This window comes from Pelodiscus sinensis, chromosome 6 (genome assembly GCF_049634645.1).
Source record: "Pelodiscus sinensis isolate JC-2024 chromosome 6, ASM4963464v1, whole genome shotgun sequence".
NCBI classification, from domain to species: domain Eukaryota; kingdom Metazoa; phylum Chordata; order Testudines; family Trionychidae; genus Pelodiscus; species Pelodiscus sinensis.
Genome location: NC_134716.1, coordinates 108,942,317 through 108,968,600, shown reverse-complemented (window position 1 = coordinate 108,968,600; position 26,284 = coordinate 108,942,317). Strand labels below are relative to the sequence as shown.

The following is a 26,284-nucleotide window of genomic DNA, read 5'->3' as shown; positions in this document are numbered from 1 at the left end:
CCCTATGGAAATTTTGAGCCTATGCAGCAAAATGGGGGCCCTGATCCAAGCAGAAGCAAATGTCACTCCTATGGAGACCATGTGGAAGCCCTTTGTCTCAGGGCCACCTCTGCCTGGAATTGCTGGTCTTTACATGGGCTGCCCTTCTCAGGCCACAGCCTTACTGGTTCCATGACAAGTGCACAGAATAGCTAGCTCAGTGCAGGAAGGAGTGAAGGGTTCCCCTTTTTAATAAATGTATGAAAATATACATTATAGAGCTGGATGGGACCTTAAGAGATCATTGAGTCCAGTCTCCTGTCCTCACAGCAGAACCAAGTACCATCCCTGACAGATTTTCCCCAGATCCCTAAATGGCCCCCTCCAGGATTGAACTCACAACGCTCAGTTTAGCAGGTGAATGCGCAAACCACTGAGCTATCCCTCCCCCCCTGTTTAAAAAAATATAGGGCCTGATTCTGCTCTCGGATGCACTAGCATCTGTGATGAGTAGCTCCACTGAGTCAGGGGAGATAAGCTGGCATGCATGAGATTCAAAGCAGACCCTCGAGCTGGAGAGTTTGCCAGATGATACATTCACTCCTTTAACTGGCTGCTCATTCAATACGGCTGAAGGAAAAAGCAGCAATGACAAAGCAGCCTCACAGCCCCTTGTGTGAAATAAATGAGAGCATCCATCATCCACCCTAATCTTGCCTCTGGACAGTCAAGCAGATCCAAAAGCAAACATCTGTGTTCCAGAGCCACACCACTGGATGTGTCCCACCTGCAGATCCATCTGCAGAACACATCAAATGCTGCTTGAAAGGGGTATACATTCTTTGAAGTTCAGAAGATGCAGTGAGGCCCCTTTGGGGAAGAGATGGGCCAAAAATGTACAAATTCACATGCACAACTGGAATTTTAACTCCCCAGAATTTGAGCTTCACTAGCCTGGAGACATTCGTAGGGGAGTGAAATCAGAACCCTTATCATTTGGGCCTGAGAGACCAATGCCATGGCATCACACTGGCACCGTGCCAGAATAAGATGAGGGGGAATCCAGGTCCTGTCAGCTTGGGTACGTCTACACTACAGCGCTAGTTCGAACTAACTTAGTTCGAATTAGTTAATTCGAACTAAGCTAGTTCGAACTAACGCATCTAGAACTAAAAACTAGTTCGAACTAGCGTTTTGCTAATTCGAACTAGCAAGTCCACATTGAGTGGACTCTGAACAGGGCTTAAGGATGGCCGGAAGCAGTGCCGGCAGGGCATAAAAGGAGGACTTAGAGCATGGAGATGCTGTCTCAGGCTAGCCGAGGGCTGCGCTTAAAGGGTCCCGACCCCCACCCCGGACACACAGTTCTAAGGGGTGCCCCGCTTGCAAAGACGTTCTGGCTTGGAGTGCCCTGAGTGCCCACACTGGGCACATCACACCACTCGGCCATCAGCCCGGCTGCACTTGCCGCAGGCTGCCATCTGGGGAGAGGGAGTAATTGGGGGGCTGCAGGAGAGCTTCCACCCCCAGAAGCCCGCAGAGCCAGCCCAGTCCTCCCCATCGGGGGCTCGTACCCCATTCCTCCCTCACCTCCTTCCACTTACCCTTCCCTAGCCCCCCTTCTTATTGATGTACAAAATAAAGATAACGTTTCTTCCAACATTGACTCTGTCTTTATTGAAAAAAACTGGGGGAGACTGGGAAAAGGAGGTGGGAGAGGGGAAGAGAAAGGCTGGGAGAGGGGAGGGCAACTAACATGATCAGGGTTTGGGAACAGGTCCCAGATGAAGAAAGGCTACAGAGACTGGGACTGTTCAGCTTAGAAAAGAGGAGACGGAGGGGGGACAGGATAGAGGTCTCTAAAAGCAGGGGTTGGGTGGAGAGGGTGCATCAAGAAAAGTTCTTCCTGAGTTCCCATAAAGAAGGACTAGAGGACACCAAAGGAAAGGAATGGGTAGCAGGCTTGAAACTAGTAAGAGAAAGTTGTTGTTCTTCAGAAAGCAAATAGTTAACCTGTGGAACTCCTTGCTGCAGGAGGCTGTGAAGGCTACAACAAGAACAGAGTTTAAAGGGAAGTGAGATCAAGTGATGGAGGTTGGGTCCATGGAGTCCTATTAGCCAGAGGGTAGGAGTGGTGTCCCTGCCCAAAGTTTGTGGAAGGCTGGAGAGGGATGGCACGAGACAAATGGCTTGGTCACTGTCTTCGGTCCATCCCCTCCAGGGTCCCTCGTGTTGGCTGCTGTCGGCAGACAGGCTACTGGGCTAGATGGACCTTTGGACTGACCCAGGACGGCCACTGTAAGCTCACGGCTCAGAGTCGGGGGTCTCAGTGGACCCCCTTGATTTTCATGCACACCTGCTCCTGGGTGGCCAGGCTGGCAGCTCTCCTGCCCTAGACAGCCACTTTCCTGTGCCTAGTGCGGAGATCGTGGACAAGGTCCACGATGTCCGCACTAGCCCAGGAAGATGCCCGCCTCTTGCGGTCCAGGGCAAGCTCCCGGGAGCCGCCAGCCTGGTCCCGGCAAGAGGGGGTGGGCTGGGGGGCATCGGGTGGGTGGCTCTGTGCCGTGCCAGGTGCAGGGTCTGCTGGCTGGGTGCTGGCAGGCTTGCACCTGGCACGGGCACCGTAGCCAGCCCGTGCCCCTTTAAGGGGTCCGGGGCCGGGAGGGGGGCATAGAGTTTCCCTGGTGTTGGCCAGAGTGGCCACCAGGGAAACCTGGGGAGGGCTAGCCTCCCACTAGTTCGAACTAAAGGGCTACACAGCCCTTAGTTCGAACTAGCTAGTTCGAACTAGGCGTTAGTCCTCGTAAAATGAGGTTTACCTAGTTCGAACTAAGCGCTCCGCTAGTTCGATTCAAATTCGAACTAGCGGAGCGCTAGTGTAGCACCTATTAAAGTTAGTTCGAACTAACGTCCGTTAGTTCGAACTAACTTTGTAGTGTAGACATACCCCCTGTTTTCTCCTCATCATGGCCCTGCAGGGTTTTTCTCCCTACACAACATTCCAAACATTTGCTTCCTTACTGGGAAAACTCTCAATCTGTGCCCAGTACAAGGGAGTGTGGTAATCCACCAACCCTACATGTTTCCACCTAAACTTCCTCTTGCTTCCAAGGGCACCTCCATCACAGCATAGAATTTCTCATCCCCACATCCACATTCAGTTTTGGCCCTAGCTCTGGGCAGTTCCCGCAGTGGCTTTGTTAGCCTGATTAATGAGCAGGCTGGAGCCATGTGCATTAGAAGTCTCTGGTATGTCATGTCCTCTCTACCGTTACCCAGACAGTAGGAACTTCCTCTTTTTGGAGCCTGGAAGTTCTGTCCCAAACACACAATCCTGCAAAGCTACATTCAGTGTGTGGGCAGTCTTTTTTGGTGTGCCCTTCACAACCACACAGGAAATACACTGTGGACCGAGCTCCTGATAGGAGTTCCTCAGGCTTCTCCCTCTTGCTTTCAGTGCCCTTTCCCACCTCTTTCCCAGGTATAGTCCCTTAAACCAGTGATCCTTTCTGGCAGTGTTTGTCTCAGCAAACCCCTCCATCCATTTACGTGTGGCCTTGAGATAAATGACATCAGCCAGTCTAAGCCATACTCAGAAAGACTCTGTAGCTGTTCCAGCATCACAGGCCCCATAACCCCTTCCTCCCAAACTCCACTTCTATATCTAGTCCAGTTTGTTCATTTCTGGGCAAATGCACTAGGTGATAATCCCCCCATCCACCTCGTGGCACTACATTTCTCATGGTACATTTCCATTGACAGACCCACCTGGCCCAGGATGACTGCCTCAACCTGAACCATACCATAGCATCTCACCTGCTCATCACTGAGAGCCAAATACACTGCTAATGCATCTGGTAAAATAGGGTGCCAGCCAAAGGGTCCTCATGGGTCTGTTCCAACTGGCTCCTGTTGCCATGCTCTCGAAGGTGACTGAAATGCATCAGGGTCATTTGCAGATCCCGTCTCATGGAGTCCTGAGACTGGGTTCTGCCCCCTGCTATGGGACTCAGACTTTGCAGGAGTTGCACTGAACCTGGATTTGCTTGCTCATAAATGCCTGCAGCGTCTTTTGCTGCTCAGCCTGCCAGGCAACCAAGGACTCTTCCTCTGCATGTAGGGTGGGTGGTGATCTGCAAAATCTTCTGCATCTGTCCTTGCTACTCCACTAGCCATCGCTGTATATCCTCCATTGCCCAGATTGCCAATCCACTACACTGGCTCCTCCATCAGACTCTCTGCGTGCTTAGAGACAGGGTGTGATTGCCGTATCTCTGTCTCCTCCACGAGCACAGACCACATGGAAAGCCTCTCACATATAAGCATCAGTGTGTACTTTACAGTATTTCAATCCCTCTACCAATCCGTATCAGTGCAGCCCCACCGTTACCCCACTTTCTAAACCTTTCTCCCAAGGAAGGATGAGGTAGGGAAATGGAGGGGGCTCTACTGGGAGAAATCCCCTTGTCAGTCACTCTGATGACCAGTTAGGCCTTCTTGCGGGGAAGGGAGGAGAATGGAGGGGCCTAGTTAGTGCTAATTGTGGCTCGGGCTCTATCAGCACTCCATGACAATTCCCAACTATATTAACAGGAGCTCATCTTGAGAGTCTGTGCCAGTAAAACTCTTCCGTGTAGCCAGGGAAGCAGTGTGAGCTGGCTGTGAGGGAAGTCTGAAAGAGGCAGATTATGAAGAATGTGTTATTCCTTTAGGATCATTCAGCACAACAAAAACCAGGACCATGGTCTGACACAGGGTGTGGAACTTCTCAAAGGACCCTTCTTAAATGGATTTTTACCCAAATCTCATTTAAGGAGGGTGTCCTTTACTATGGGGCAGGTGTTTACTCTCCTCTCAACAATGATTTGCCTCCTTCCCCAGACTTTTCATGGCTCCTGCCAGCTGGTGCTGGGGTCTCCCTTACTCCTATATGAGCTACTATGAATTGCTGTGTTGTTAGCACCACCCTTCCCTCTGGGCCAGCGACAATGCCCTGAACCACTGTTGAACATGGTGGTGCCTTGGTCCCCACCTCAGGCTGGCCATCAGAGTTATGCTCAGGGTGGACACTGGCAGCTGGTTACTTCTGGCAGCAGGCAGTGCTCCACCCCTGCTCCGAACCCTCCCGCCATGGTACTAGGAAACCGTTATGCTCTTCTTTATACAGGAGATAAGGAATCACCCCCTACAACAGAGGAGGAGAAGCCTCATACCCCCAAGGCTGGGAGGTCTGCTGCCAGCACTGCGAATAGGAAACGTAGGGTAGTGGTGGTCGGAGACTCTTTTCTGAGGGGGACGGAGGCGCCCATCTGTCGCCCTGACATTTCATCTCGGGAGGTATGCTGTCTGCCAGGGGCCCGTATCCGAGATGTTACAGAGGCATTGTCGAGGATTATCCAGCCCTCTGACTACTACCCCATGCTACTCACCCATGTGGGCACAAATGATACTGCAAGGTGTGACACTGAGCAGATCAAGAGTGACTACAGGGCTCTGGGAGTATAGGTGAAGGAGTCTGTGGAGTGCAGGTGGTATTCTCTTTGACCCTTCCTGTCAAAGGTAGGGGCCCAAGCAGGGACAGGTGCACCTGGAGGAGAATGCCTGGCTGCGTAGATGGTGTTACTAGGAGGGCTTTGGCTTCCTCGACCACAGGATGCTATTCCAGGAAGGACTGCTAAGCAGAGATGGTGTTCACCTTTCGAGGAAGGGGAAGACCCTATTTGGACACAGACTGGCTAACCTAGTAAGGAGGGCTTTAAACTAGGTTTGACGGGGACAGGTGAGCAAAGCCCACAGGTAAGTGGAGAACATGGAGACCTGGGAGGGAGCTATAATGGCAGAGAGAAGAGGATCAGGGCAAAACTGGGAGGCAAGGTCAAATCAGTATCTTAGATGCCTATATACAAATGCGAGAAGTATGGGTAATAAGCAGGAAGAACTGGAAGTGCTATTAAATAAGTACAATTATGACATTGTTGGCATCACAGAAACTTGGTGGGATAATACACATGATTGGAATGTTTGTATAGAAGGGTACAGCTTGCTCAGGAAGGAGAGACAGGGAAAAAAGGGAAGAGGTGTTGCCTTATATATTAAAAATGAACACACTTGGAGTGAGGTGGAGATGGACATAGTAGACGGAAGTGTTGAGAGTCTCTGGGTTAGGCTAAAAGGGATTAAAAACAAGGGTGATGTCATGCTAGGAGTCTATTACAGGCCACCTACCCAGGTGGAAGAAGTGAATGAGGCCTTTTTTAAACAACTAACAATATCATCCAAAGCCCAAGATTTGGTGGTATTGGGGGATTTCAGTTAGCCAGATATATGTTGGGAAAATATCAGCAGTGCACAGATTATCCAATAAGTTCTTGGACTGCATTGGAGACAACTTTTTATTTCAGAAGGTTGAAAAACCTACCAAGGGGGAAGCTGTTCTAGATTTGATTCTAACAAATAGGGAGGAACTGGTTGAGAATTTGAAAGTGGAAGGCAGCTTGGGTGAAAGTGATCATGAAATCATAGAGTTCACAATTTTAAGGAAGGGTAGAGGGGAGAACAGCAAAACGGAGACAATGGATTTCAGGAAGGCGGATTTTGGTAAGCTCAGAGAGCTGATAGATAAGGTCCCATGGGAATCAAGACTGAGGGGAAAAACAGCTATGGAGAGTTTGCAGTTTTTCAAAGGGACATTATTACGGGCCCAAAAGCAAGCTATTCCGCTGTGTCGGAAAGATAGAAAATATGGCAAAAGACCGCCTTGGCTTAACCACGAGATCTTGCATGATCTAAAAATAAAAAAAGGAGTTCTATAAAAAATGGAAAGTAGAACAAATTACAAAGGATGAATATAGGCAAACAACACAGGAATGCAGGGGTAAGATTAGAAAGGCAAAGGCACAAAATGAGCTCAAGCTAGCTACGGGAATAAAGGGAAACAAGAAGACTTTTTACAAATACATTAGAAGCAAGAGGAAGACCCACTGCTCAGTGAGGAGGGAGAAACAGTAACAGGAAACTTGGAAATGGCAAAGATGCTTAATGACTTGTTTCAGTCTTCACTGAGAAGTCTGTAGGAAAGCCTAACATAGTGAATGCTAGTGGGAAGGGAGAAGGTTTAGAAAATAAAATAAAAAAAGAACAAGTTAAAAATCAGCTAGAAAAGTTAGATGCCTGCAAGTCACCAGGACCTGATGAAATGCATCCTAGAATACTCAAAGAGCTGATAGAGGAGGTATCTGAGCCTCTAGCTATCATCTTTGGAAAATCATGGGAGACAGGAGAGATTCCAGAAGACTGGAAAAGGGCAAATATAGTGCTCATTTATAAAAAGGGAAATAAAAGCAACCCAGGAAACTACAGACCAGTTAGTTAAAGTACTGTGCCAGGGAAGATAACAGAGCAAGTAATTAAGGAAATCATCTGTAAACACTTGGAAGGTGGCAAAATGATAGGGAACAGCCAGCATGGATTTGTAGAGAACAAATCATGTCAAACCAGTCTGATAGCTTTCTTTAATAGGATAAAGAGTCTTGTGGATAAGGGAGAAGTGGTGGATGATACGGTCTCGCATGATATTCTTATCAATAAACTAGGCAAATACAATTTAGATGGGGCTACTATAAGGTGGGTGCATAACTGGCTGGATAACCGTACTCAGAGTAATTATTAACGGTTCACAATCCCGCTGGAAAGGTATAACTAGTGGGGTTCTGCAGGGGTCTGTTTTGGGACCGGCTCTGTTCAATATCTTCATCAACGATTTAGATATTGGCATAGAAAGTACGCTTATTAAGTTTGCAGATGATACCAAGCTAAGAGGAGTTGAGACTAATCTGGAGGATAGGGTCATTATTCATTTCTCCAATTTGTCCAGATCATCTTGGTCTGAGGTAAACAGGATGAAGTTTAATAAAGACAAATGCAAAGTGCTCCACTTAGGAAGGAACAATCAGTTTTACACATACAGAATGGGAAGCGACTGTCTAGAAAGGAGTACAGCAGAAAGGGATCTAGGGGTTATAGTGGACCACAAGCTGAATGAGAGTCAGCAGTGTGATGTTGTTGCAAAAAAAGCAAACATGATTCTGGGATGCATTAACAGGTGTGTTGTGAGCAAAACACAAGAAGTCATTCTTCCGCTCTATTCTGCGCTAGTTAGGCCTCAGTTGGAGTATTGTGTCCAGTTCTGGGCACCGCATTTCAAGAAAGATGTGGAGATATTGGAGAGGGTCCAGAGAAGAGTAACAAGAATGGTTAAAGGTCTAGAGAACATGACCTATGAAGGAAGGTTGAATGAATTGGGTTTGTTTAGTTTAGAAAAGAGAAGATTGAGAGGGGACATGATAGCAATTTTCAGGTATCTAAAAGGGTGTCATAAGGAGGAGGGAGAAAACTTGTTCATCTTGGCCTCTGAGGATAGGACAAGAAGCAGTGGGCTTAAACTGCAGCAAGGGAGGTTTAGGTTGGACATTAGGAAAAAGTTCCTGTCAGGGTGATCAAACACTGGAATAAATTGCCCAGGGAGGTTGTAGAATCTCAGTCTCTGGAGATATTTAAGAGTAGGTTAGATAAATGTCTATCAGGGATGGTCTAGACCGTATTTGGTCCTGCCATGAGGGCAGGGGACTAGACTCCATGACCTCTCGAGGTCCCTTCCAGTCCTAGTATTCTATGACCTGCTGCTGCTGCTCCTCTGGTTACAACTGTGTAAGCCTGTAGGGCTTGGGGAGGGGAACCTACCCGTTGGGGTCAGTGGGTGGCCACTCCGCCCCACTGTCCCTGCTTAGTCTCTTGGGAAATTTAGTTGTGGCGTTCAGCTCTTCAGGGCTGGTGGCAGGTCAATGAACAGTCCAGTAGCCGAAGCCTCGGTTCAGGGTGGGGCAGCACACACAGGGTTCAGGGGCCCACACCTCCGTTCAGGGTGGGGGAGCCAGCAAAAGTGTTCATAACTTCAAGCCCTTGCTCAGGGCATATCCTCAAAACAAACAGGCCAGTAGTCTTGGGATGTGCACCCCGCTGGGTCTCCTTGCTTGGGCCGAGGTCCAGCAGGTGCAGGCTGCTGTGGGTAACAGCCAAGGGGGGAGATGGCCACCCAAGGGTGAGGTGGCAGGGGGGAAGTGGGCCCATCTACTGCACTGCATCCCAGCCCAGGGCCTAGTAGCAACGGAATCCTTTGCTGCTGGGTCGGCTGGGATCCACTCGAAAACGCACTGCCCAGGTTCCAACGCAGCCACAATGTGGTCGGCCACCCCTGGGCTTCTTCCCTTCTCCCCCTCAGGTTGTACCTGAGCTTGGCGCAGGTCTTCTGGGCTTTGTAGTTCTGGAACCCCTGGGCAGACCAGCAGTCCCTCCAGGTTGCTGTCCAGGAGGGGCCCCGGCAGCCCAGGCCAGTCCTCCACCTCTCCTGGGTCCAGCTCTTCCTCTGCGTCCACAGGGGAGGCTTCTGGCTCCTTCCGGCACTGGCCGCCCAGCCAGGTCTTTTATATCCCTGGCCCCGCCTCCTGGCTTCACATCAAGTGGATCATCAGGGCCAGGGGTTGTCCACCAAAGCTCAGGGAGGGGCGCCTCCCCCTCGGGGTCAGTGGGCAGCCACTCTGCCCCACTATAGACTGGCATGGCACCTCCTTGCCCACTCTGGGAGGGGACTGGTCTACTAATTTCCCCCTGCCCCCAGCAGCTGCAGTTTAGCAGGGAGGTAGAAATGAGGGTGCGGACAGATTGCCTCAGGATCCTTCTTTAATGGCATCCCCTGTCATTAATTGGTTTACTCTAAAAGTTCCCAGGAAAGTCATTCTTGGCCCCACAAAACATGGTTGTAATTTGTGGGGGTGGAGAGTAGAGGCTGCAAGCGCCACCTTTAACAAAGTGGCTGAATCCTTGTTTTCAGTGAACAACTCAGTGCAGCTTCGGCCTTGTTTAGCTACTGAACCAAAAGCTGCAATTCCACTGGTGCAGAGAGCCAATGCTGCAAAGAGAACAGTTGTGTGATGTATCTAGTTAAGTAGGCAGTCACAAGGCCAAAAATAGGAAGAGAAATAAGCAAAACTGGTGAACAATTACGTGTGTTAAGAAGTTTACTAACAGTCGAATTAGTGAGGTGCAGAAGTACAAAATATGTGCCCAGGAACAGGCTGTCTCAGCAGCTGCATTCAGACCATTTCAAAGGGAAGAGAAGAAACCAGTGACAGATGAGCAAGTTTGGTATAATTAAAATGTGTATTTGAGCTTGTCATGGGTCTTGATAACAAGTCTATTGAAGTCAATGGAAAGACTCCTATTCACTTTATTCACCAACGTGGAACAAGACTTTTTATTTGTGTAATGATCTGTAACATACAATTGTAACTCATCATTTTTAAGTTTTTCTGCATAGGAAGCATGATACATCATAATACATACCCTCTGTCATGGAGTCCACTGATATATTTTTAAAGCAGGAGTGCTGGGTAGGAAATGTGTAATGTTTCATTGTTGTTAGACTACACAGAGCCCTCAATTATTCATAAAAATTGTGGGTTTCACCTATTTGAATCTTCCCTATAAACATGCCTGAAAAATACTCATTATATTTTAGATCAAGTCTCAAAAGAGCTCTACCGAATGAAACATTTAAACAGCAGCTAAAGCAAATCCAGTTCCCAATGAATGATAGTTCTAAGGATTTTTTTTAGCTTAATTAGATATATAGCTTGACATTTCTTAGGCTTCAAAATGTTTGGCTGTGTCATCCAGAAGAATATTCCCTCCATGAATGACAGGTTGTTTGTTAAAATAGCGAACTGGCAAGACCATTAACTCACTTATTTTGCTATAGAAATGAATAGGAAGTGATGTACTAAGTGTAATATTTATTTTTCAAAATCACTAAAAAACATTTTTGGAGATGCACATTTACATAACAAAGAAAGCAACTTTTGAAAATGTACAGTCTATTTCATATTATTGCACTCATTTCTTTTATAATATTCAAGGCATTTTAAAGGGGGTTCAATAAAAGAAGTATTATTTATATAAATAAGTGTCAATATACAATATAATACAAGAAGTGTATCAGCTTAACAGAAAACAAAACCTAACTAGTTTGGGATTCCAATGCTTCACGTAATCTACTCTAATCCTCATCAATATTTTCATCATGAATACTTTACACACCCTAAACACACAAGCAGCTAACCATTCCAACACCTGGCTGTGGATGATGGATCTAGCTTTTGAAATAAAAAAGGTACAATGTCATTAGGACTAATTCTGAATGAGGGCTGATTGGAAATGTCACACAAAAATTCTTAATACTTTATTATCCGCAAAAGGCTTTTGTTAGGATTGTGAGAAATGTAACCAACCATACAGCCTCCTCCTGAATACAGGCTTTAGTCCTTAACAATTCCCAGAGGAGCCAATGAGAGGTTTTCCTGCTTAAGGACTGTGACTGAAGGGCACTGTATGTCCAGTATCATTCTAAAGCCCAATCCACCCCAATATCCAATATGCACATCCTTCTGAGCTGCTCCAGGCCTGGAAGGCAATGAATGCTAACTCTGTGGCAGGCCAGCTTGTCCAGAAGAAAGTCTGCCCTGCTGTGAAAGCCATTTCCCTCTTCTCCAGGTCTATGGTGAAGAATTGCAAATCTATCTGGGGGCCAAGGACAAATTAATGGCCCATATACATCCTGACTGATAACACACAAATGGCTGTTTTCTCTGCTCTTTCCTGTTTGAAAGCAGATTCCCAGAACATGGGAACTGATGAGTAATGTTTTAAATTGATGAGTAATGTTAGTGCAACAAAATGGCTGATCATTTTAACCCTTTTCGAATCAGAGATCTTTTGTTTCCTATTACAAAACATAGCTTTGGCAAGAAGAATGATCACATGGCTTAATATGTCAGGGTTAAAACGTAATTATATATCAAAATGTCATTAGCAGAACTGTATCATAATGTCTGGAACCTATTAATAAACCATAGCATTTAAATATTAAACCCATAATTCCTTTAAATTACATTTCATATTTTATCACACGTACAAAAACCCACCTATTTTTTTATGTTGGCATTTGCCCAATATACATTTCTAAGTGTGTGTAAAATAAAAGTGCATTTGATAATGGAAGAATGAAAGCCTTCTACATCACTCTCAAGCAGTGAATAGTATCTGCAGATAAATGTCTGAAAATTATTTTTCCTTAAATATGATTTTCAAAACACACCTCAAATTTAGTAAGTTTAATGCACAAGATGAAAAGCTTATTCTCTGAGTTCACACAAGTGAGGGATCTGTATATTTCTTGGTTCAAAATTTAGTACAGTTCTATTGCTGGACTGGAAAGAAATGCCATTTTTCAGAACACAATGGTAGTTATTTTAAATAGCGAAGTGCCAATGCTGTTGCGTGCATATTTATATGTATGTATTCACAATACTGCATTAAATTCTACATGCATATTTATGGATCTACTATACATACTGTTTATCTATGAAATTCTTCAGATTTTGATCATTCCTGAAGAAGGCTGCACAGTTTGTCATCACTAACGACTTTCAGCATAAATTCAAGCTAATCTTTTCCTTCCAACATGGAACCTGAACCCACATGAAACCCCACTAAAGATAACAAGGTTGCATCAAAAGCAGAGCTCATTTCAGGTTCAGGGATGCAGCAGATCCAATTCTGTAGTCTCTCTACATGCAGAACTTCTAATAACTTCATTGGAAATTCTGCGGGTGGAGCACTTGAAAGCCTTGGCCCCACCTTCTTTTTTTAACTACACAGAATTGTTGGCATCTCTCCCTAGATAGACACACTAATTTTCATGTAACTTGAAAAAAAAATCAAATATACTAGATCTAGATAGAGAAGATGTGTAACTTTTCTGTACACCCAATCTCTGGATGCCACAAGGAACTCTGAATTTTCACATTGCACTTGTTGTATTCTAGTCAGAAACATAACCAAAAGAAAATGCTTCATTCAGTAAAGAGTGTTGACTATAAAAATCATTAGAACAAATAGATTTGAATATGGTATACACTAGAGACTGGTTCAAGCTACAATATTCAGGTCCCATTCCAGACCTTTTCAACCCCACATACTTATTATAAATACTGGGGATATTTGGAGGGTGCTGGGCTGGCTCTAGGTTTGTATTTGGAACACCTCTATTGGTCCGGGTTATTTTTCTGGTTTTGGGCCTATGGCAATTTGAGGATACTGGACCAAACAACTTGATGTCTGAAACTTAAGCAAATAAATTGTTCTAACCTCTCATGCCATATACTTTCTTCCTCTCAAATAGCATACTACACAGAATACACAAGAAAACAACCTGTTACAGATACATGCTTTGAATATTGGTGAAAAATCCAGGAAAAGTGCAGGTGACATTCAATTGTTTCTACAATATGGTTATTCATCTAATGAGTTATCATCTATGCAGATAAAGTCAGTTCCATAATTCAAAATCCTCCTCAGCCAGTCCATTTATAATATGCATGCTGGCACACATTTACATGAATATAAATATCGGAGAAGAAAAGTAATGATTCATAACCACTCCCACAAGTATGGCTGAGTGGGTCTTCAGAAGTGCTAAGCCCTCACTAAAGACAATGGGAGTGCATAGCACCTTTGGAAGTCATCCCACTTTTATTTGTGTGTCAAAATTTAGGAGCCCACCTTTGAAAGTTCAGCTTGCTATGATACACACATGTTGTACCCAAACTTCTACCATCTAATCCTCTGCAGACAGTCAACCAATATTTACTACAGATTTTCTTCCCTTAACCGAAGGTCTGCACACCGAGTTCTAATGCATTAATAAGGAATGATGTTCAGATTTAATAATATGTCATAGAGAACAGATTTAACCATATTGTATGTCCAGTTCATTATTTTCAAGATGATTCTGAGCTTCATGATAAAGCGTTTGTGGTCTAGATTTACAAAATTGTGCAAAATTATATTTCTTTTTTGTCATGCCTTTTTACCAAAATTGTTCTTAGAAGAATAAATTGAGATTGTTCCAGACACTCTCCTTTTATAACAAATACAGACTAGACCCCAAGTCAGTGTGTTGAAATCAAATTATAGCTAAGTGATATAGTATACAGTCAAAAAACCCATCCTCATTAACAGGACAGCAACTAATGAGTTATTCTCCTGATTTCCAAACACTAAAAATATTGGGAACAGGTAAAACATTCCAAACAGAATCTGCTAAAAGGTTTTGAAGTTCCAATAAAATACCACCTAACACAACAGTTCTTTTGCTGTTTGGCTTCTTATATCCTTGGAAAGCAAAGTTTTTTACAAAAACACTGCATGAAACAGATATGTTCCTTGCGTGCATATCACAGTGGTCCATTGATGCTTTTAGCATGCCATGACAGAGCATTATGTCACTATTACACACCTTCCAAAATGTAAGGACAGCTGGTAGTCCGTTCTGAAAAGTCTACTTCTAATGAACATGTTGCCTAGGACAACTGTAGTTGGAAAAAGTGCTTCTGTCATACTAAAGTTCTATGTTTTCTGATTAGCAATTGAACTGGTCCCTCTGGGACAGATTTAATGATGTTCCAGGCATCATAGTGCATGAGACCAAGTAATGATTTTCCATTAATTGCTACAATTTCATCTCCAGCTTCTATTTTTCCAGCTTGTTCTGCTGCACCACCTATGAATAAATAAGTTATAGTCAATATAAAAATAAAGGGATTGCTTTTCACTGTAGCAAACAGGAAATAAACAATTCTTCTAACAATACCTATTGTACTATTAATCCTGAGACTGAGCACTAACACTTCATTAATATTTGTACACTATGTTAGAATAAAGTGTTAACTTTCCTAAGAGAATGTTAAATTATGGTTGTCAGAGATGTTGTGTATTGGAACAGCTCTACTGAGAATAACTAAGCAATATGGGAGCATCAAAGCTGCTGTGTTTTGACACTAATATGTTGTAAGAAAACTTGTTGAATTAAGTAAACATGCACATTCACATGGGCAAAAATAGTCATTTCACAGAAAATTTAACAGGCCATTTTTTGCTCAGAGTGAATCTCAAATGGAAATTTAACATTTCATTCTCTGGAGGATAACAACAGACTCTGAGACTGCTAGTAACAGTGAAGGGGCAAAATAGGGATGTAAGCGACTAGTCGACTATACGATAAGCAAAAGCTTATTGGATAGTCGACTACTTCCTCGTCTAGTCGCTTCTCCTCTCCGCCCCCTGCCCCTGATGCCTCTAACAGAGGTAGCAGGGGGGGGGGCGGAGCAAGAGACGGTGCTGGGGGAGCTGGCTTAAAAGTCAGTTCCCCCAAGCATCATCTCCTCAGGGGGCAGGGGAGTAGCAGGGACTGGGTGTGAGCCAGGAATCAGCTGATTCCCAACTCGCGCCCAATCCCAGATGCTGTGACTCTGGTAAAGTGCAGGAGGGGGAACCCACCGCAAGCTGGGAATCAGCTGGGCCTGGCTTGTGCTGGGTCCCCACCATTGCGCTTCTGCTTTTTAAATGGATTAAGAGCCGGCAGGCTGTTAATATATTTAAAGAGTCTGCTGGCTCTTAATACATTTAAAAATCAGAAGGGCAGAGGGTGGGGACCCAGCATGAGCTGCACCAGCTGATTCCCGGCTTGCGCTGGGTCCCCCCTGCTGTGCTTTAGCCCTTTAGATGTATTATGAGCCCATGGGCTCTTAATACATTTAAAGGGCTGGTGCACAGCAGGGATGGACCTAGCAGGAGCTGGGAATCAAGTGATTCCTTCCGCCTAGCACCGGGTCCCTTCCCCCCTGTGCTTTAGTCCTTTAAATGTATTAAGAGCTAGCAAGCTCTTAATACATTTAAACATCAGAAGCTCAGCATGTGGGACCCAGTTGTCAGCTGTCCCGGCTCGCGCTGTGTCCCCCCTGCTGTGCTTCAGCCTTATACATTTACAAGGCAGAGCCGCAGCGGGGTTAGCTGCCAGTGCCCAGGAGCCAACCCTGCGGCAGCTCCCCTGCTTATCGACTAATTGATGGAAAATCCATTGACTAGTCGATTAGTTGATTAAACTATATTTAACATCCCTAAGGCAAACCAAGGATATCCGCATGAACAACAAGTTTTAGGATATAGACAGAGGCAAACTTCCTGCCCAGTTCAAAATGTTAGTGATGGAAGTGTATTTTCTCTATCTCAATTATATAGCTGTACTATCATCTATCAAGAAACATCAGTAGGAGTTGTAATTAACAACATAAATGGGAGTGTTCCAAATAATCACACAACAGTGGCATCATACAAAATTAAAAGTGACCCTCTGCCACAAAATTAAATATTTAAAAATGAAATAGATTTGGTGCAAGGCCTTATAGATTTCATTTTGATTCTTTTCCCTTACAAAGAAATAGGAACATGTGGCCTGAGCCTGAAATGCTGAGCATCTGTGGGTACCACTGAAGTCAATGGGAGCTAAAGAGACATAGCATTTTATAGGAAGCGCTCAGCTTTTCCCATGATCATTCCATCAGAGCTAGGTCTATGAAAGGGTACAGGGCAGTAGTTGGCACTGATTTCCATTCTGCATACAGCAGATTTAAGTTTAACCATTGGGTTGACAGGCATAGCATCCAAGAATGGCAGTTTTCCCATGCACATGCACTGTGTATTGTCCTCTTTGGTGAAGGCTGACCGCTGTACTAAGAGAACTTGAACCAGAAAATTATCGTATTATAGACAAAGAACTTCAGAGGGTTGCTCAACAACAAAAAAGAGAAAAAGGTAAAAAGCCAGAGCAAAATAAGAAATATTTGTAAAAAAAACATAAAATCACGGTTTCACTGTGCTCTTCTTGACTGTAGGTATCAGCTTTACTTTTCCAGGAATGGGAGACAACTGATAAAAATACTAGCTTTTTATAGAGTACTGCTGTAATGCTAGATGAAATGATATGGCTGGCTGCAGCTCAGTATTTATGGCAAACCCAGTACATAATCACAGTACACTTACTCAGTATTTCCCCATGAAAACTATGAACATTTAATGCCATGATCAGTGTTTTTAAGATAGGGTGTTTAGTTATTAAGAGGTATAGAATGCATTAGAAAATAGCTTATCTCCATAATTATCCAATTAAACAAATTCTGAACGTGTATAGTACAGGAAAGTCCCCGGGTTACGTACAAGATAGGGACTGTAGGTTTGTTCGTAAGTTGAATTTGTATGTAAGTCGGAACTGGTACATATTGTAGGGGAAACTCTAGCCAAACATTTCTCCAGAGCTCAGTTTTATTCTCCCACATCTCACTTCCCTCAGTCCTTTATTCTCAAGATGAGGTGTCTGCTGAGAAAAGCCGCTCTGTGTCTCCCTGGTCTGCTGGGGGCGGGGGGGGGCCCAGCAGACCAGGGAGACGCGGAGCAGCTTTTCTCGCCGCGGAGGATGCGGGCGGTGGGACCGCGGCGCGTCTCGGCGGTCTGCTGGGGGGGAGGGTGCAGCTAGTGCGGGGTTGCCTCACCCCGTTTGTAAATAGGGATCCGATGTAAGTCGGATCCATGTAACCCGGGGATTGCCTGTAGAAGAAAATGGGATTATAGACATGTAAATGTATTTTCCAAATACCTTTAAATATTCTTTTTACAAGCAAAGGTCGGTCTCCAGATATTGAAGCTTTTCCACCATCAAGACTGAATCCCAAACCAGCAGAGGTTTTCCATAGTTCAACAGCAATGACATCATTGAAGTCCACATTGGGACCTGTAACAGAATGCACACAATATGTCGTTATTGACATACAATTCTCAAGTTTTTGCCATGGTGACAATATAATCCACAATTTAATTTCTACTAAAACTGCAGCACATTTTCAGTCAGTTTTTGTTAAAGATCACATGTACATTATGCAGTTGTACAAGCCTCATTGACATCCGCAGGTCATTTTTTGCAATGTGCCACTCACTGTTCATCATGTGTGGAGAAATGTATTCATGTTCAACAAGGATGTGCCCAGACATTTTTGTGCGTGGGTAGTGAGCAGGGGTGGTCACTCACAGACCAAGAAGGGAAAGAATCCCTCTCCGGGCCCTGCCCCTTTACCTGCCTGGAAGTCAGGGGCGGGACTAGCTGTATAAAAACTCAGGCCAGGAGCTCAGTCAGGCCCCAGCCATTGGAAGAAGCAGAGGCCTACCCTATGCTCCCGAGCTGGAGGCCACTGAAGACCTCACAGATGCCGAGGACTGGCTTGGACTACCAGGCCCTCAATCTGAGGAGGAAACCCTGCTAGATGAACCTGAGGGTTCAGACCCTGACAACTCCGAGGACTGGACGTGGAGCTAGGTATACCCAAGGGGGAGTCCAGAGGTGGCCCAGCGAAAGTTGATGAAAGTCAGGCTGACTTCAATATACTTTACTAAATCAGAATGTTGCACTGCCAGTGCTCTGGGCTGGGAGACAGTGGAGCAGGGAGGGCTCTGGGTGTCAGTCTCCCCACTTTGCACTACAAACTGTGTTTGGATTATCTGCCCTGCCTTGCACTAGGACTTGGGCTCACCTTGGCACTATAAACTGTGTTTTGTCTGTCTGCCCTGCGCTGGTGCCTGGGCTCACCCTGCCACTGTAGACTGAATTTGTTTGCCTGCCCCCCACCCTGTAGTAAAGGCCTGGGCTTAAAGGGATTCATGGGTGACTGTTTTATGTGCTTTGCCCAGCCCAGAGACTAGGCTTACACAAACAGGGAACAGGGTTAGTGCTGGCCTGAGCATAGGCCTGCGCCCTGGGGCTAAGCAAGTTGGCTTACAGGTTAACATTAAGGAGATCTGATGAACATTTGCCCAATGGGATTTAGTAAAAATTAATTTTAAAAGTTAAAAAAAAAAAGAACAACAGGCAGCTAAACTTTACAGTCTTCAATTTGATACCACTTGCTTAAATCTAGGATGGCGGATTTCTAAAGAGCAATGCTGTCTAAACATTAATTTAAAAGGGAAGGTTTTGTAATATACTAACTTGTGTGAGTTAGTGCTCTTGCTCTCTGATCAATGAGTATGTCAGATCTCTACGAGTGTGCATATGCTGTCCTCTAGCAACTGGACTTTAAAAACCATAATGTTGCTATACCTAATAGAAATGATGCCTTAGCTCATTTAAAAATGGCCCCATGAATTTGGAACAAAGGTATAGATATCTCGATTTTAATAAGGCTTTTGTCACAGTCCCTCATGACATTCTCAAAAGTGAACTAAGGAAATGTGATTGACATAACATTACTATAGAGTGGTGCCTAATTGGTCAAAACGCCATACTCAAATAGTAGTTATCAGTGGTTCACTGTCAAATTGGTCAGAAGTATTTAGTGGGGCTCCACAATATTGTCATAAATAACTTAGATAATGGAATGAAAAGTGTGATTTTAAAATTTTCAGATGATACCAAGCTGGAAGGGATTGCATGCATTTTTGAGGGCAGGATGAAAACTCAAGATGACCCTGACAAATTGGAGAACTACTCTGATTTCAATAAAGTACAAAGTACTATATTTAGAAAGATAACAATCAACTGAACAACTATAGAATGGGGAGCAACAGGGTAGGCAGTGGTAGTACTGAAAAGGATCAGAGGTTTACAGTGGATCACAAACAGAATACAGGTCATCAATGTGATATTTGTGGAAAAAAGCTAATATTATTCTGGGGAATGTCGTATATGATACGTGGGAGGTAACTATCCTATTCTGCTTGGCAATGGGAAATCTCAGCTGGAATACTCTGTCCAATTCTGGATACCATTCTTTAGGAAAGATGTGATCACACAGGAGAGAGTTCAAAAGAGAGCAAAACAAGTGATAAAAGGAGCAGAAGATCTGACCTATGAGGAAAGGTGAAAAATTGGCATGATTAGTATTGAGAAAAGAGTAATAGACTTAATCTTAAAAGGTCAGAAATTAGGAAAAGCTTTTGAAATCTATGGGTAATTAATCTTTGGAATTGCCAATCCACAGTGGTTGTGGAATTTCTATCACTAATGGTTTTTAAGAACAGGTTGCACAAACACCTGTCAGGGATGTTTTTACCTGACCGTGCCTAAGTTCAGTGGGGTGGACTTGATGATCTCTCAAGGTTCCTTCCAGCCCAACATTTCTATGATTTGTGTTCTAGCCCCTGCCCCTTTCCTGCCCCAGTGACTGTCACATTTATACAGCCATGGAATTACCAGGATTTAGTACCAATTGTTGAATGTAAACAACTGTACGTCAGGCATCTGGGAGAGAGCTTTGCTTAATGCAAAGGGATGAAAGTAAATATAGGGCTCTGTGTGTGTTTGTACAGCTGCACACCACAAGGATGGACTCGAAGTGAGATCATGCTGCTCTCTAGTGGTTGCAGCCTTTCAGCTCAAGTGGCAGGAGCATTTTTTGGAGCAGAAATGCTGCTTATGTCAGTCTGGGATTATGAATTTTAAAACTAACTTTTCCCCAGTCTCTTCTTTAGAAAGGATTGGGATTTGGTTAGAGCTCTCTGTTCACTGTAATATCAAAATTTTTTTCTTGTATATTTTAATAAATACATCTTAAAATTTAAGTTCTGCCATTTCATAGATTAATTCCACTTATTTTGAATAATAAACTGTAGTTCTAAATTCAGTTTTTTTGCTCTCACTATTGTTTTTTTATCGCCTTCAAACACATCATCTCTACCTTCATCCTGGATTAGACGAGTATACATAAATTAAGAATAGTTTAGTCTTTTCCCATAAGGTTATGAAATAATCATTGTAGTTAGAAACAGGAGTCCTGTTTCTACTGATGCAATCTCCACAGAAGTCAGTGGGAAAATGGCCATAAATAACAATGAGAGCTGAATCAGGCCCTAAATGTCCATCTAAGTGTCTGCTTATTTATCATGGCTTCTAAATATTGCATTAGAGTTCCAAAGAGTAAAAGTTAAAATTAATTTTATTTGCTTTCTCTGATCACATAAGACACAGATACTTATAATCTGAAGCATATGAACATTTTCTCTAGGTCTACTTGGCAGTGAATTCCTTTCAACTATATTTGGACTAAGGTCATACCTGTTATTTCCATGGTAGCATTCTTTCCAGGCACAAAGTGTTTTCTGACAGTAGCAGATATTTCAAGTCCAGATGAAATCTTTTCTCTGCCTTTTTCTTTCTCAATGACAACGACTGCTTGTTTGTGCAGTCTTGCCTGATGCAGAGCGTTCAGAACATCACCATGAACAGAGCCCGCGAGAGACATGCCATTAATTGACAGAATGAAATCGCCCCGATGGATAGTCCCTTCTTCAGATGCCACACCCTTTGAAAACACTCTGTGGACCTAAAAGAGAAAAGTTTATGGAGTACTCTGAAAGGGTCATGAATATGCATAATGCTATACACAACAGATAAAGGTGACGGTTCAGCCCCAGAGAGCTTATAATTTAAGACCGCGACATTTCAAAGATCATTTGGCATAATGTTTACTCTCAGGGCTTGTCTTTACTGTAGGCTAAATTGGCAATGTCAACATGAAAGTGTCTCTTGCCAATGTAGCATGATATAGCTGATGCAGACTATGCCCACTTAAGTTATATATGTGTAATATATATATAAATTGTATAACCTATATCTACTGAAATATCTGCAGTGTAGACAAGACCTCAGTGAGGATCTATCAGGAAAGACAGGAAAATACTAGTGCCACTTTTAAAGGGACTGGTGAGACCTCATCTGAAATATTGCATACACTTCTGGTCACCCACGTTCAAGAGAGGGATTCAAATGAGGGAAGACAAGTAGGATGATCGGGGGAACAGCAGGCCTATTTTAAAAGAGGGGATTACAAGTGCTTAAATCTGACTACATTCCATAACTAAATCAGGGGATAAACACTGGGACGAGAAGAGTTATTAAAGCTCAAGGACAATGATGGGACAAGAATAAATGGATATAAACAGGACCTGAATAAATTTAGGCTGAAAACTAAAGGAGGTTTCTAACCATCAAAGGAGCCTTCCAATAGAAATATGGGGGCAAAGCAACCCAACTAATTTTAAGATAGAGCGTGATAAATTTATGAATGGCACTGTATAACAGGGCTCCTTTCTAAAGGAAAGGACTGGACTCAATGACCCAGGAAGCCTCTTTCAGTCCTTTGTTTCTAAGACGAGTCCCAAGCACTATGCCAGGTTAACATGTCTGCAGGATTGGGCACAAAGAAGTAGCTAAGCACTTGGTAGATGGACACTGAGTAGTAGTGGCAGATGTGACTGCATTTTACATCGGCTCTTACGTGGTCACAGGTGCAGCTTCAAGTGCCTGTTTTTGATGTTTTGGCTATTCCAGTACTGCATTCACCATCACATATTCAATGGCCTTTTTGGTTGGGCAACTATTTTTTATCTTGTAAATCTGAAATATTCTAGAGGGCAGCGAAGAGTAAGGAAAACCCAGAGTAACTCCTTGAGCTCCAATAGAGTGATTTGCACTGGTGTAAACGATAGAAGAAAATGGCCTGAAAGGAGCAAGGCTGGATTTTGAAAGACTTACTTACAAGATACCACACAGCTATTAGCACTGTTATATACTTCTTTTCATGAAGGTCCAGAGCAATGGGACCTTTCGTGCTGTGAATTTGAGAGTAGAATTCTAAATGCTTATCTCAGGATATTTCAGATTCTCTGGCACTGATGACAGTGTGCAAGTCTTTTGGATAACCCCCAGAGAAAATTCCAATGCCTTCCTGCATCTTACCCCAAGGCAATCCCCAGGAGGAGGCCCTGCTAAAGAACTGCAGGTTTCAGAGGCTAATATTTCCAGGCAGGTTTCAGAGGCAGTGGAAAGAGCATTCCCCTGCAAGGAGCTAATTAACTGCAGCTGTGTTTAGGCTCAGTGTCTTGAAGGAAGGACATTGCTCTCAAAGGGGAGATACATAAGGAGGCAATGCTGACCAAAAGCCCAAGCAGAAAGCTTGGGGGAAAATGCAGGTGCTATCATGCATATGTAAAGCTCTACTGGTAGGGGTGCAGCTGGAGATATTATCATATTGATGTCCATTTGGATTAAAATTAAACCCCTTTAATAATACCCTACCCAGCAGAGATGTTTTTTGGGCTTAAAAATGGATTATTGGGTGCATTTTTCTCTAGTTATTTTTCACTTCATTCCAACATGTGCTCTATCACCCTTGCAGAGCCTGCTCCTGCTCCCACTCAAATCAATGGGAGTTTTAATACTGAATTCAATAAGAAAGGAACCTGGTCTCATATGAGGCAATGTTCTATGACTGTCACTGTGGCCCAATGGCTGAGGCATGCCCTCCTCTTCCTCTCAGCAGCTAATGGCTTCATCTTCCCAATGTGGAATCTAAAAGCTTCTCTACTTCCGGGGGCTTGCTACATGTCACTCTGGTTCTTTTTTTCCTCCTTTCTCTTACTGGTTCTACTTTTTGATAACATTCCAGTTGTTTGGAATCAGGTTTTTACTCCCCAATATCATTTAATGGCTGTTACAATGTCCTTGGTTTAAAAGTTCCTTATAAATAATAATTATAATTAGTATCAGAGAGGTAGATATGTTAGTCAGAATCTGCAAAAGCGGCGAGGAGTCCTGTGGCACCTTATAGACTAACCAAAGTGTTGGAGCATAAGCTTTCGTGGGCAAAGACCCACTTCGTCAGATGCACAACATGCATCTGATGAAATGGGTCTTTGCCCACGAAAGCTTATGCTCCAACACTTTGGTTAATTATAATTAGTTTTCACTTGTCACCAAAAGAACCTTGTGAAGCAAAATCCAGAAGATTTGCCTCAGTCTGAAAGAGCCATGCTGAGGTTTACAAAAACATTCCATAACTGAAAAATTTTATCACAAAAGTTCCAAGACTGGAAACTACCTACAAAAGGTTACACTTACTGTATGTGGGATTTTATTTATATCTCTTGGGACTCTGATTCAGTCAAACCAGTAGATTAATACATATTAATCTAAGAAGCACTTTTAAATCTAGTTTGAAAATGTAATTGACACCTATCTTCAGGGATAAAAATATTGCATTAACTTATTTTTCTCCTCAACACTTCCTTATCTCATTTCATGATACATTCAGCAGCCTCTCAAAGTCACTGGTTTATGACTCACACTGCCTTGCAGGGAGACGAGCTAGATGAACACTTGATCTAATTTCTAGCTTGACTTGCAGTCAATTTTGCTGAAAAAGATTTGCAGTCATCACTTACTATGATAGATTTCTGCTCCAGATCTATCCCTCCAGCGACACTAAATCCCAGGCCAGCACCTTCTTCTTTATTCAAGACTACAAAATAAGCATCTTCTTTGCTCTAATAAAAGAACAGCAGGGGGAGGGGGACAAAAAGCCAAAGATCAAGACAAAAATCCACAAGGAGGTAAAGATTCCCAGCACACACACACTACTCCAACTTGAATTTGCAGTTTTAAAAAAGTGAATGTTCTTATGAAAGGAGTCAGATTGAAGTCCAGTGTTTATTTACACAAAAGGTAGAGCGTGAGCAGCAGCAGTGCAGGCTCTCTCACAAGGCAGTAACAGGGGATCCTTCCATCAAGCAAACGGAGATGTAACCAGAGCTGAAGACTGGAAGTTGAAGCCAGACAAATTCAGACTAGAAATAAGGCACACATATTTAGCAGTAAACAAAGATTGGATGTTCTAAGATGTTCTCTAGTTAAAACAGGAATTAATTCAGGGAAGTCCTCTGGATCTGGAAGCTCACAGCCATAATGTTGAAGGAGTCACCAGATCAGTCTGACATCTTGTATAGCACAGGCCACCAGTACCACCCCACACTCACACAAACCCCAACATTAGACCCAAGTTTTATAACCTATGGGAGACTTGACTGTGTTATCACAGGCAAAGAATAGAAGTGACTCTAGTATGCCTGTGCCCAAGGCTCCTGCAATGAAAGGGAAATGATTAAAAAGCCTTAGTGCTATCCCAAAGCTTTGGCCCATCCCTTAAATGTCCCCTTGCAGCTGTGACCACCCCTGATACATTAGAGGACGCAGATTATGTCCTCTCTCCCCCCAAACACAAGGGTAAGGAATCTCTTCCTGACCACTGCAGCTGGCTGACTGCAACCTTGAAGGTCAGACTAGTTGATTGCAGCAGGACTCTCCTGGTCTTAGACTCTGAATCTAAGACAATGTCCCGGCAGCCTCATTCCACCCTAAATGCATCATCTGCAGCAATAGTTCAAATTCTGCATCTGTTCAGCCCTTGGACTCTCTTCTATGAAGAGTATGTCCACACTGCAATCCCTGGGAGGGAATCTCTCTAACTCAGGCCATGGAATAACAAAGCCACAGCAGCATGAGCTGCAGCAAGGCTTATCGCCATGAGTAAGTACATGTTTTGTACAGTCCATGATGACATTCATGCTGGCGTGTCTTCACTGCTTCAGGATCTAAGTGCGCTAGATTAAACTGGCTCAGGTATGTTGCCTTGAGTGGCAATCATATCCCGGGATTGAAGTCCAGGCACACTTTAGCGCTGCCAACCAATACTGTGCACGAGACCAACTGGTTGCACATAAATCCAGCCACCGACTGGTAACAACTGCCAGCCATTCCTGACCAAGGCAGAATTCAAGCCAGTGACCATTAAATAAAAGCATCCTACTGCCAAACCCAGAGCCATCCAGTCTACTATGGTTTTGTGCAATATGCTAAGGAGGACTGTGATGCACTGTATTTTCCTTCCAGTGCATCCATCAAGGGGAGCTAGAGAATAGGGGGAGTTTGAAACTGAGTGAAGGAGATCAGCTTGTTTTCTCTTTCACTTGACTTAAAGTGTAGGTTGTGATTGCGTGCTTGGGAACCGTTTGAACCTTTGTTCTCTTGATTGAATCTGATCGACACAATCAAGGATAATCAGCCCTTGAACACCCTTAATCATCTTTGAGCACACTTTCAAATAAAAACAATCTATGTTCTGTATTACGATATGGGATGTGCAAGAAGCCAGGCTTGACACCACTAGAATGTCATGTACCACAAGGACCGTTCCATTTCACATCCAGCAAAGAGCTGAGAGGTTAGGCTGAATTCAGTCTCAGTATAAAGAGGCGGATTGTATACCAGAGTGACAGCTGCTTACACCAGGGCTGAATGTGGCTTGTGAACTGAAATAGTGAAGCCACTGCCAGAACACAGTTTGCTATGCTGGAGGACACTGTTAAGTCTTTCAAGTTGGGTGTCTTGCTTTCATCGGTTAATAGGGTGAAAGAGGTTCTGTTATGAATAGCCTGTATAGTCATCTTCAAGAATAAATAAGACAATAAACAA

At 43.8% G+C, this 26,284-nt stretch overlaps 1 protein-coding gene across 6 annotated transcripts in view; it reads right to left on the bottom strand.

Moving 5' to 3' along the window:
- Positions 1–10,814: 10,814 nt before the first annotated feature.
- PDZD2 (PDZ domain containing 2) overlaps positions 10,815–26,284 on the bottom strand; it is a 309,904-nt gene continuing 294,434 nt past the window's right edge. For all 6 annotated transcript variants that reach the window (XM_075932594.1, XM_075932596.1, XM_075932597.1 and 3 more), the window contains 4 exons: positions 24,199–24,300; positions 21,032–21,299; positions 17,585–17,719; positions 10,815–14,656 (listed from right to left, as the gene is read on the bottom strand). In XM_075932594.1, coding sequence (XP_075788709.1) covers positions 14,490–14,656; positions 17,585–17,719; positions 21,032–21,299; positions 24,199–24,300 — 672 coding nt within the window. In that variant the 3' untranslated portion in view covers positions 10,815–14,489. The remainder of the gene's footprint in view (positions 14,657–17,584; positions 17,720–21,031; positions 21,300–24,198; positions 24,301–26,284) is intronic.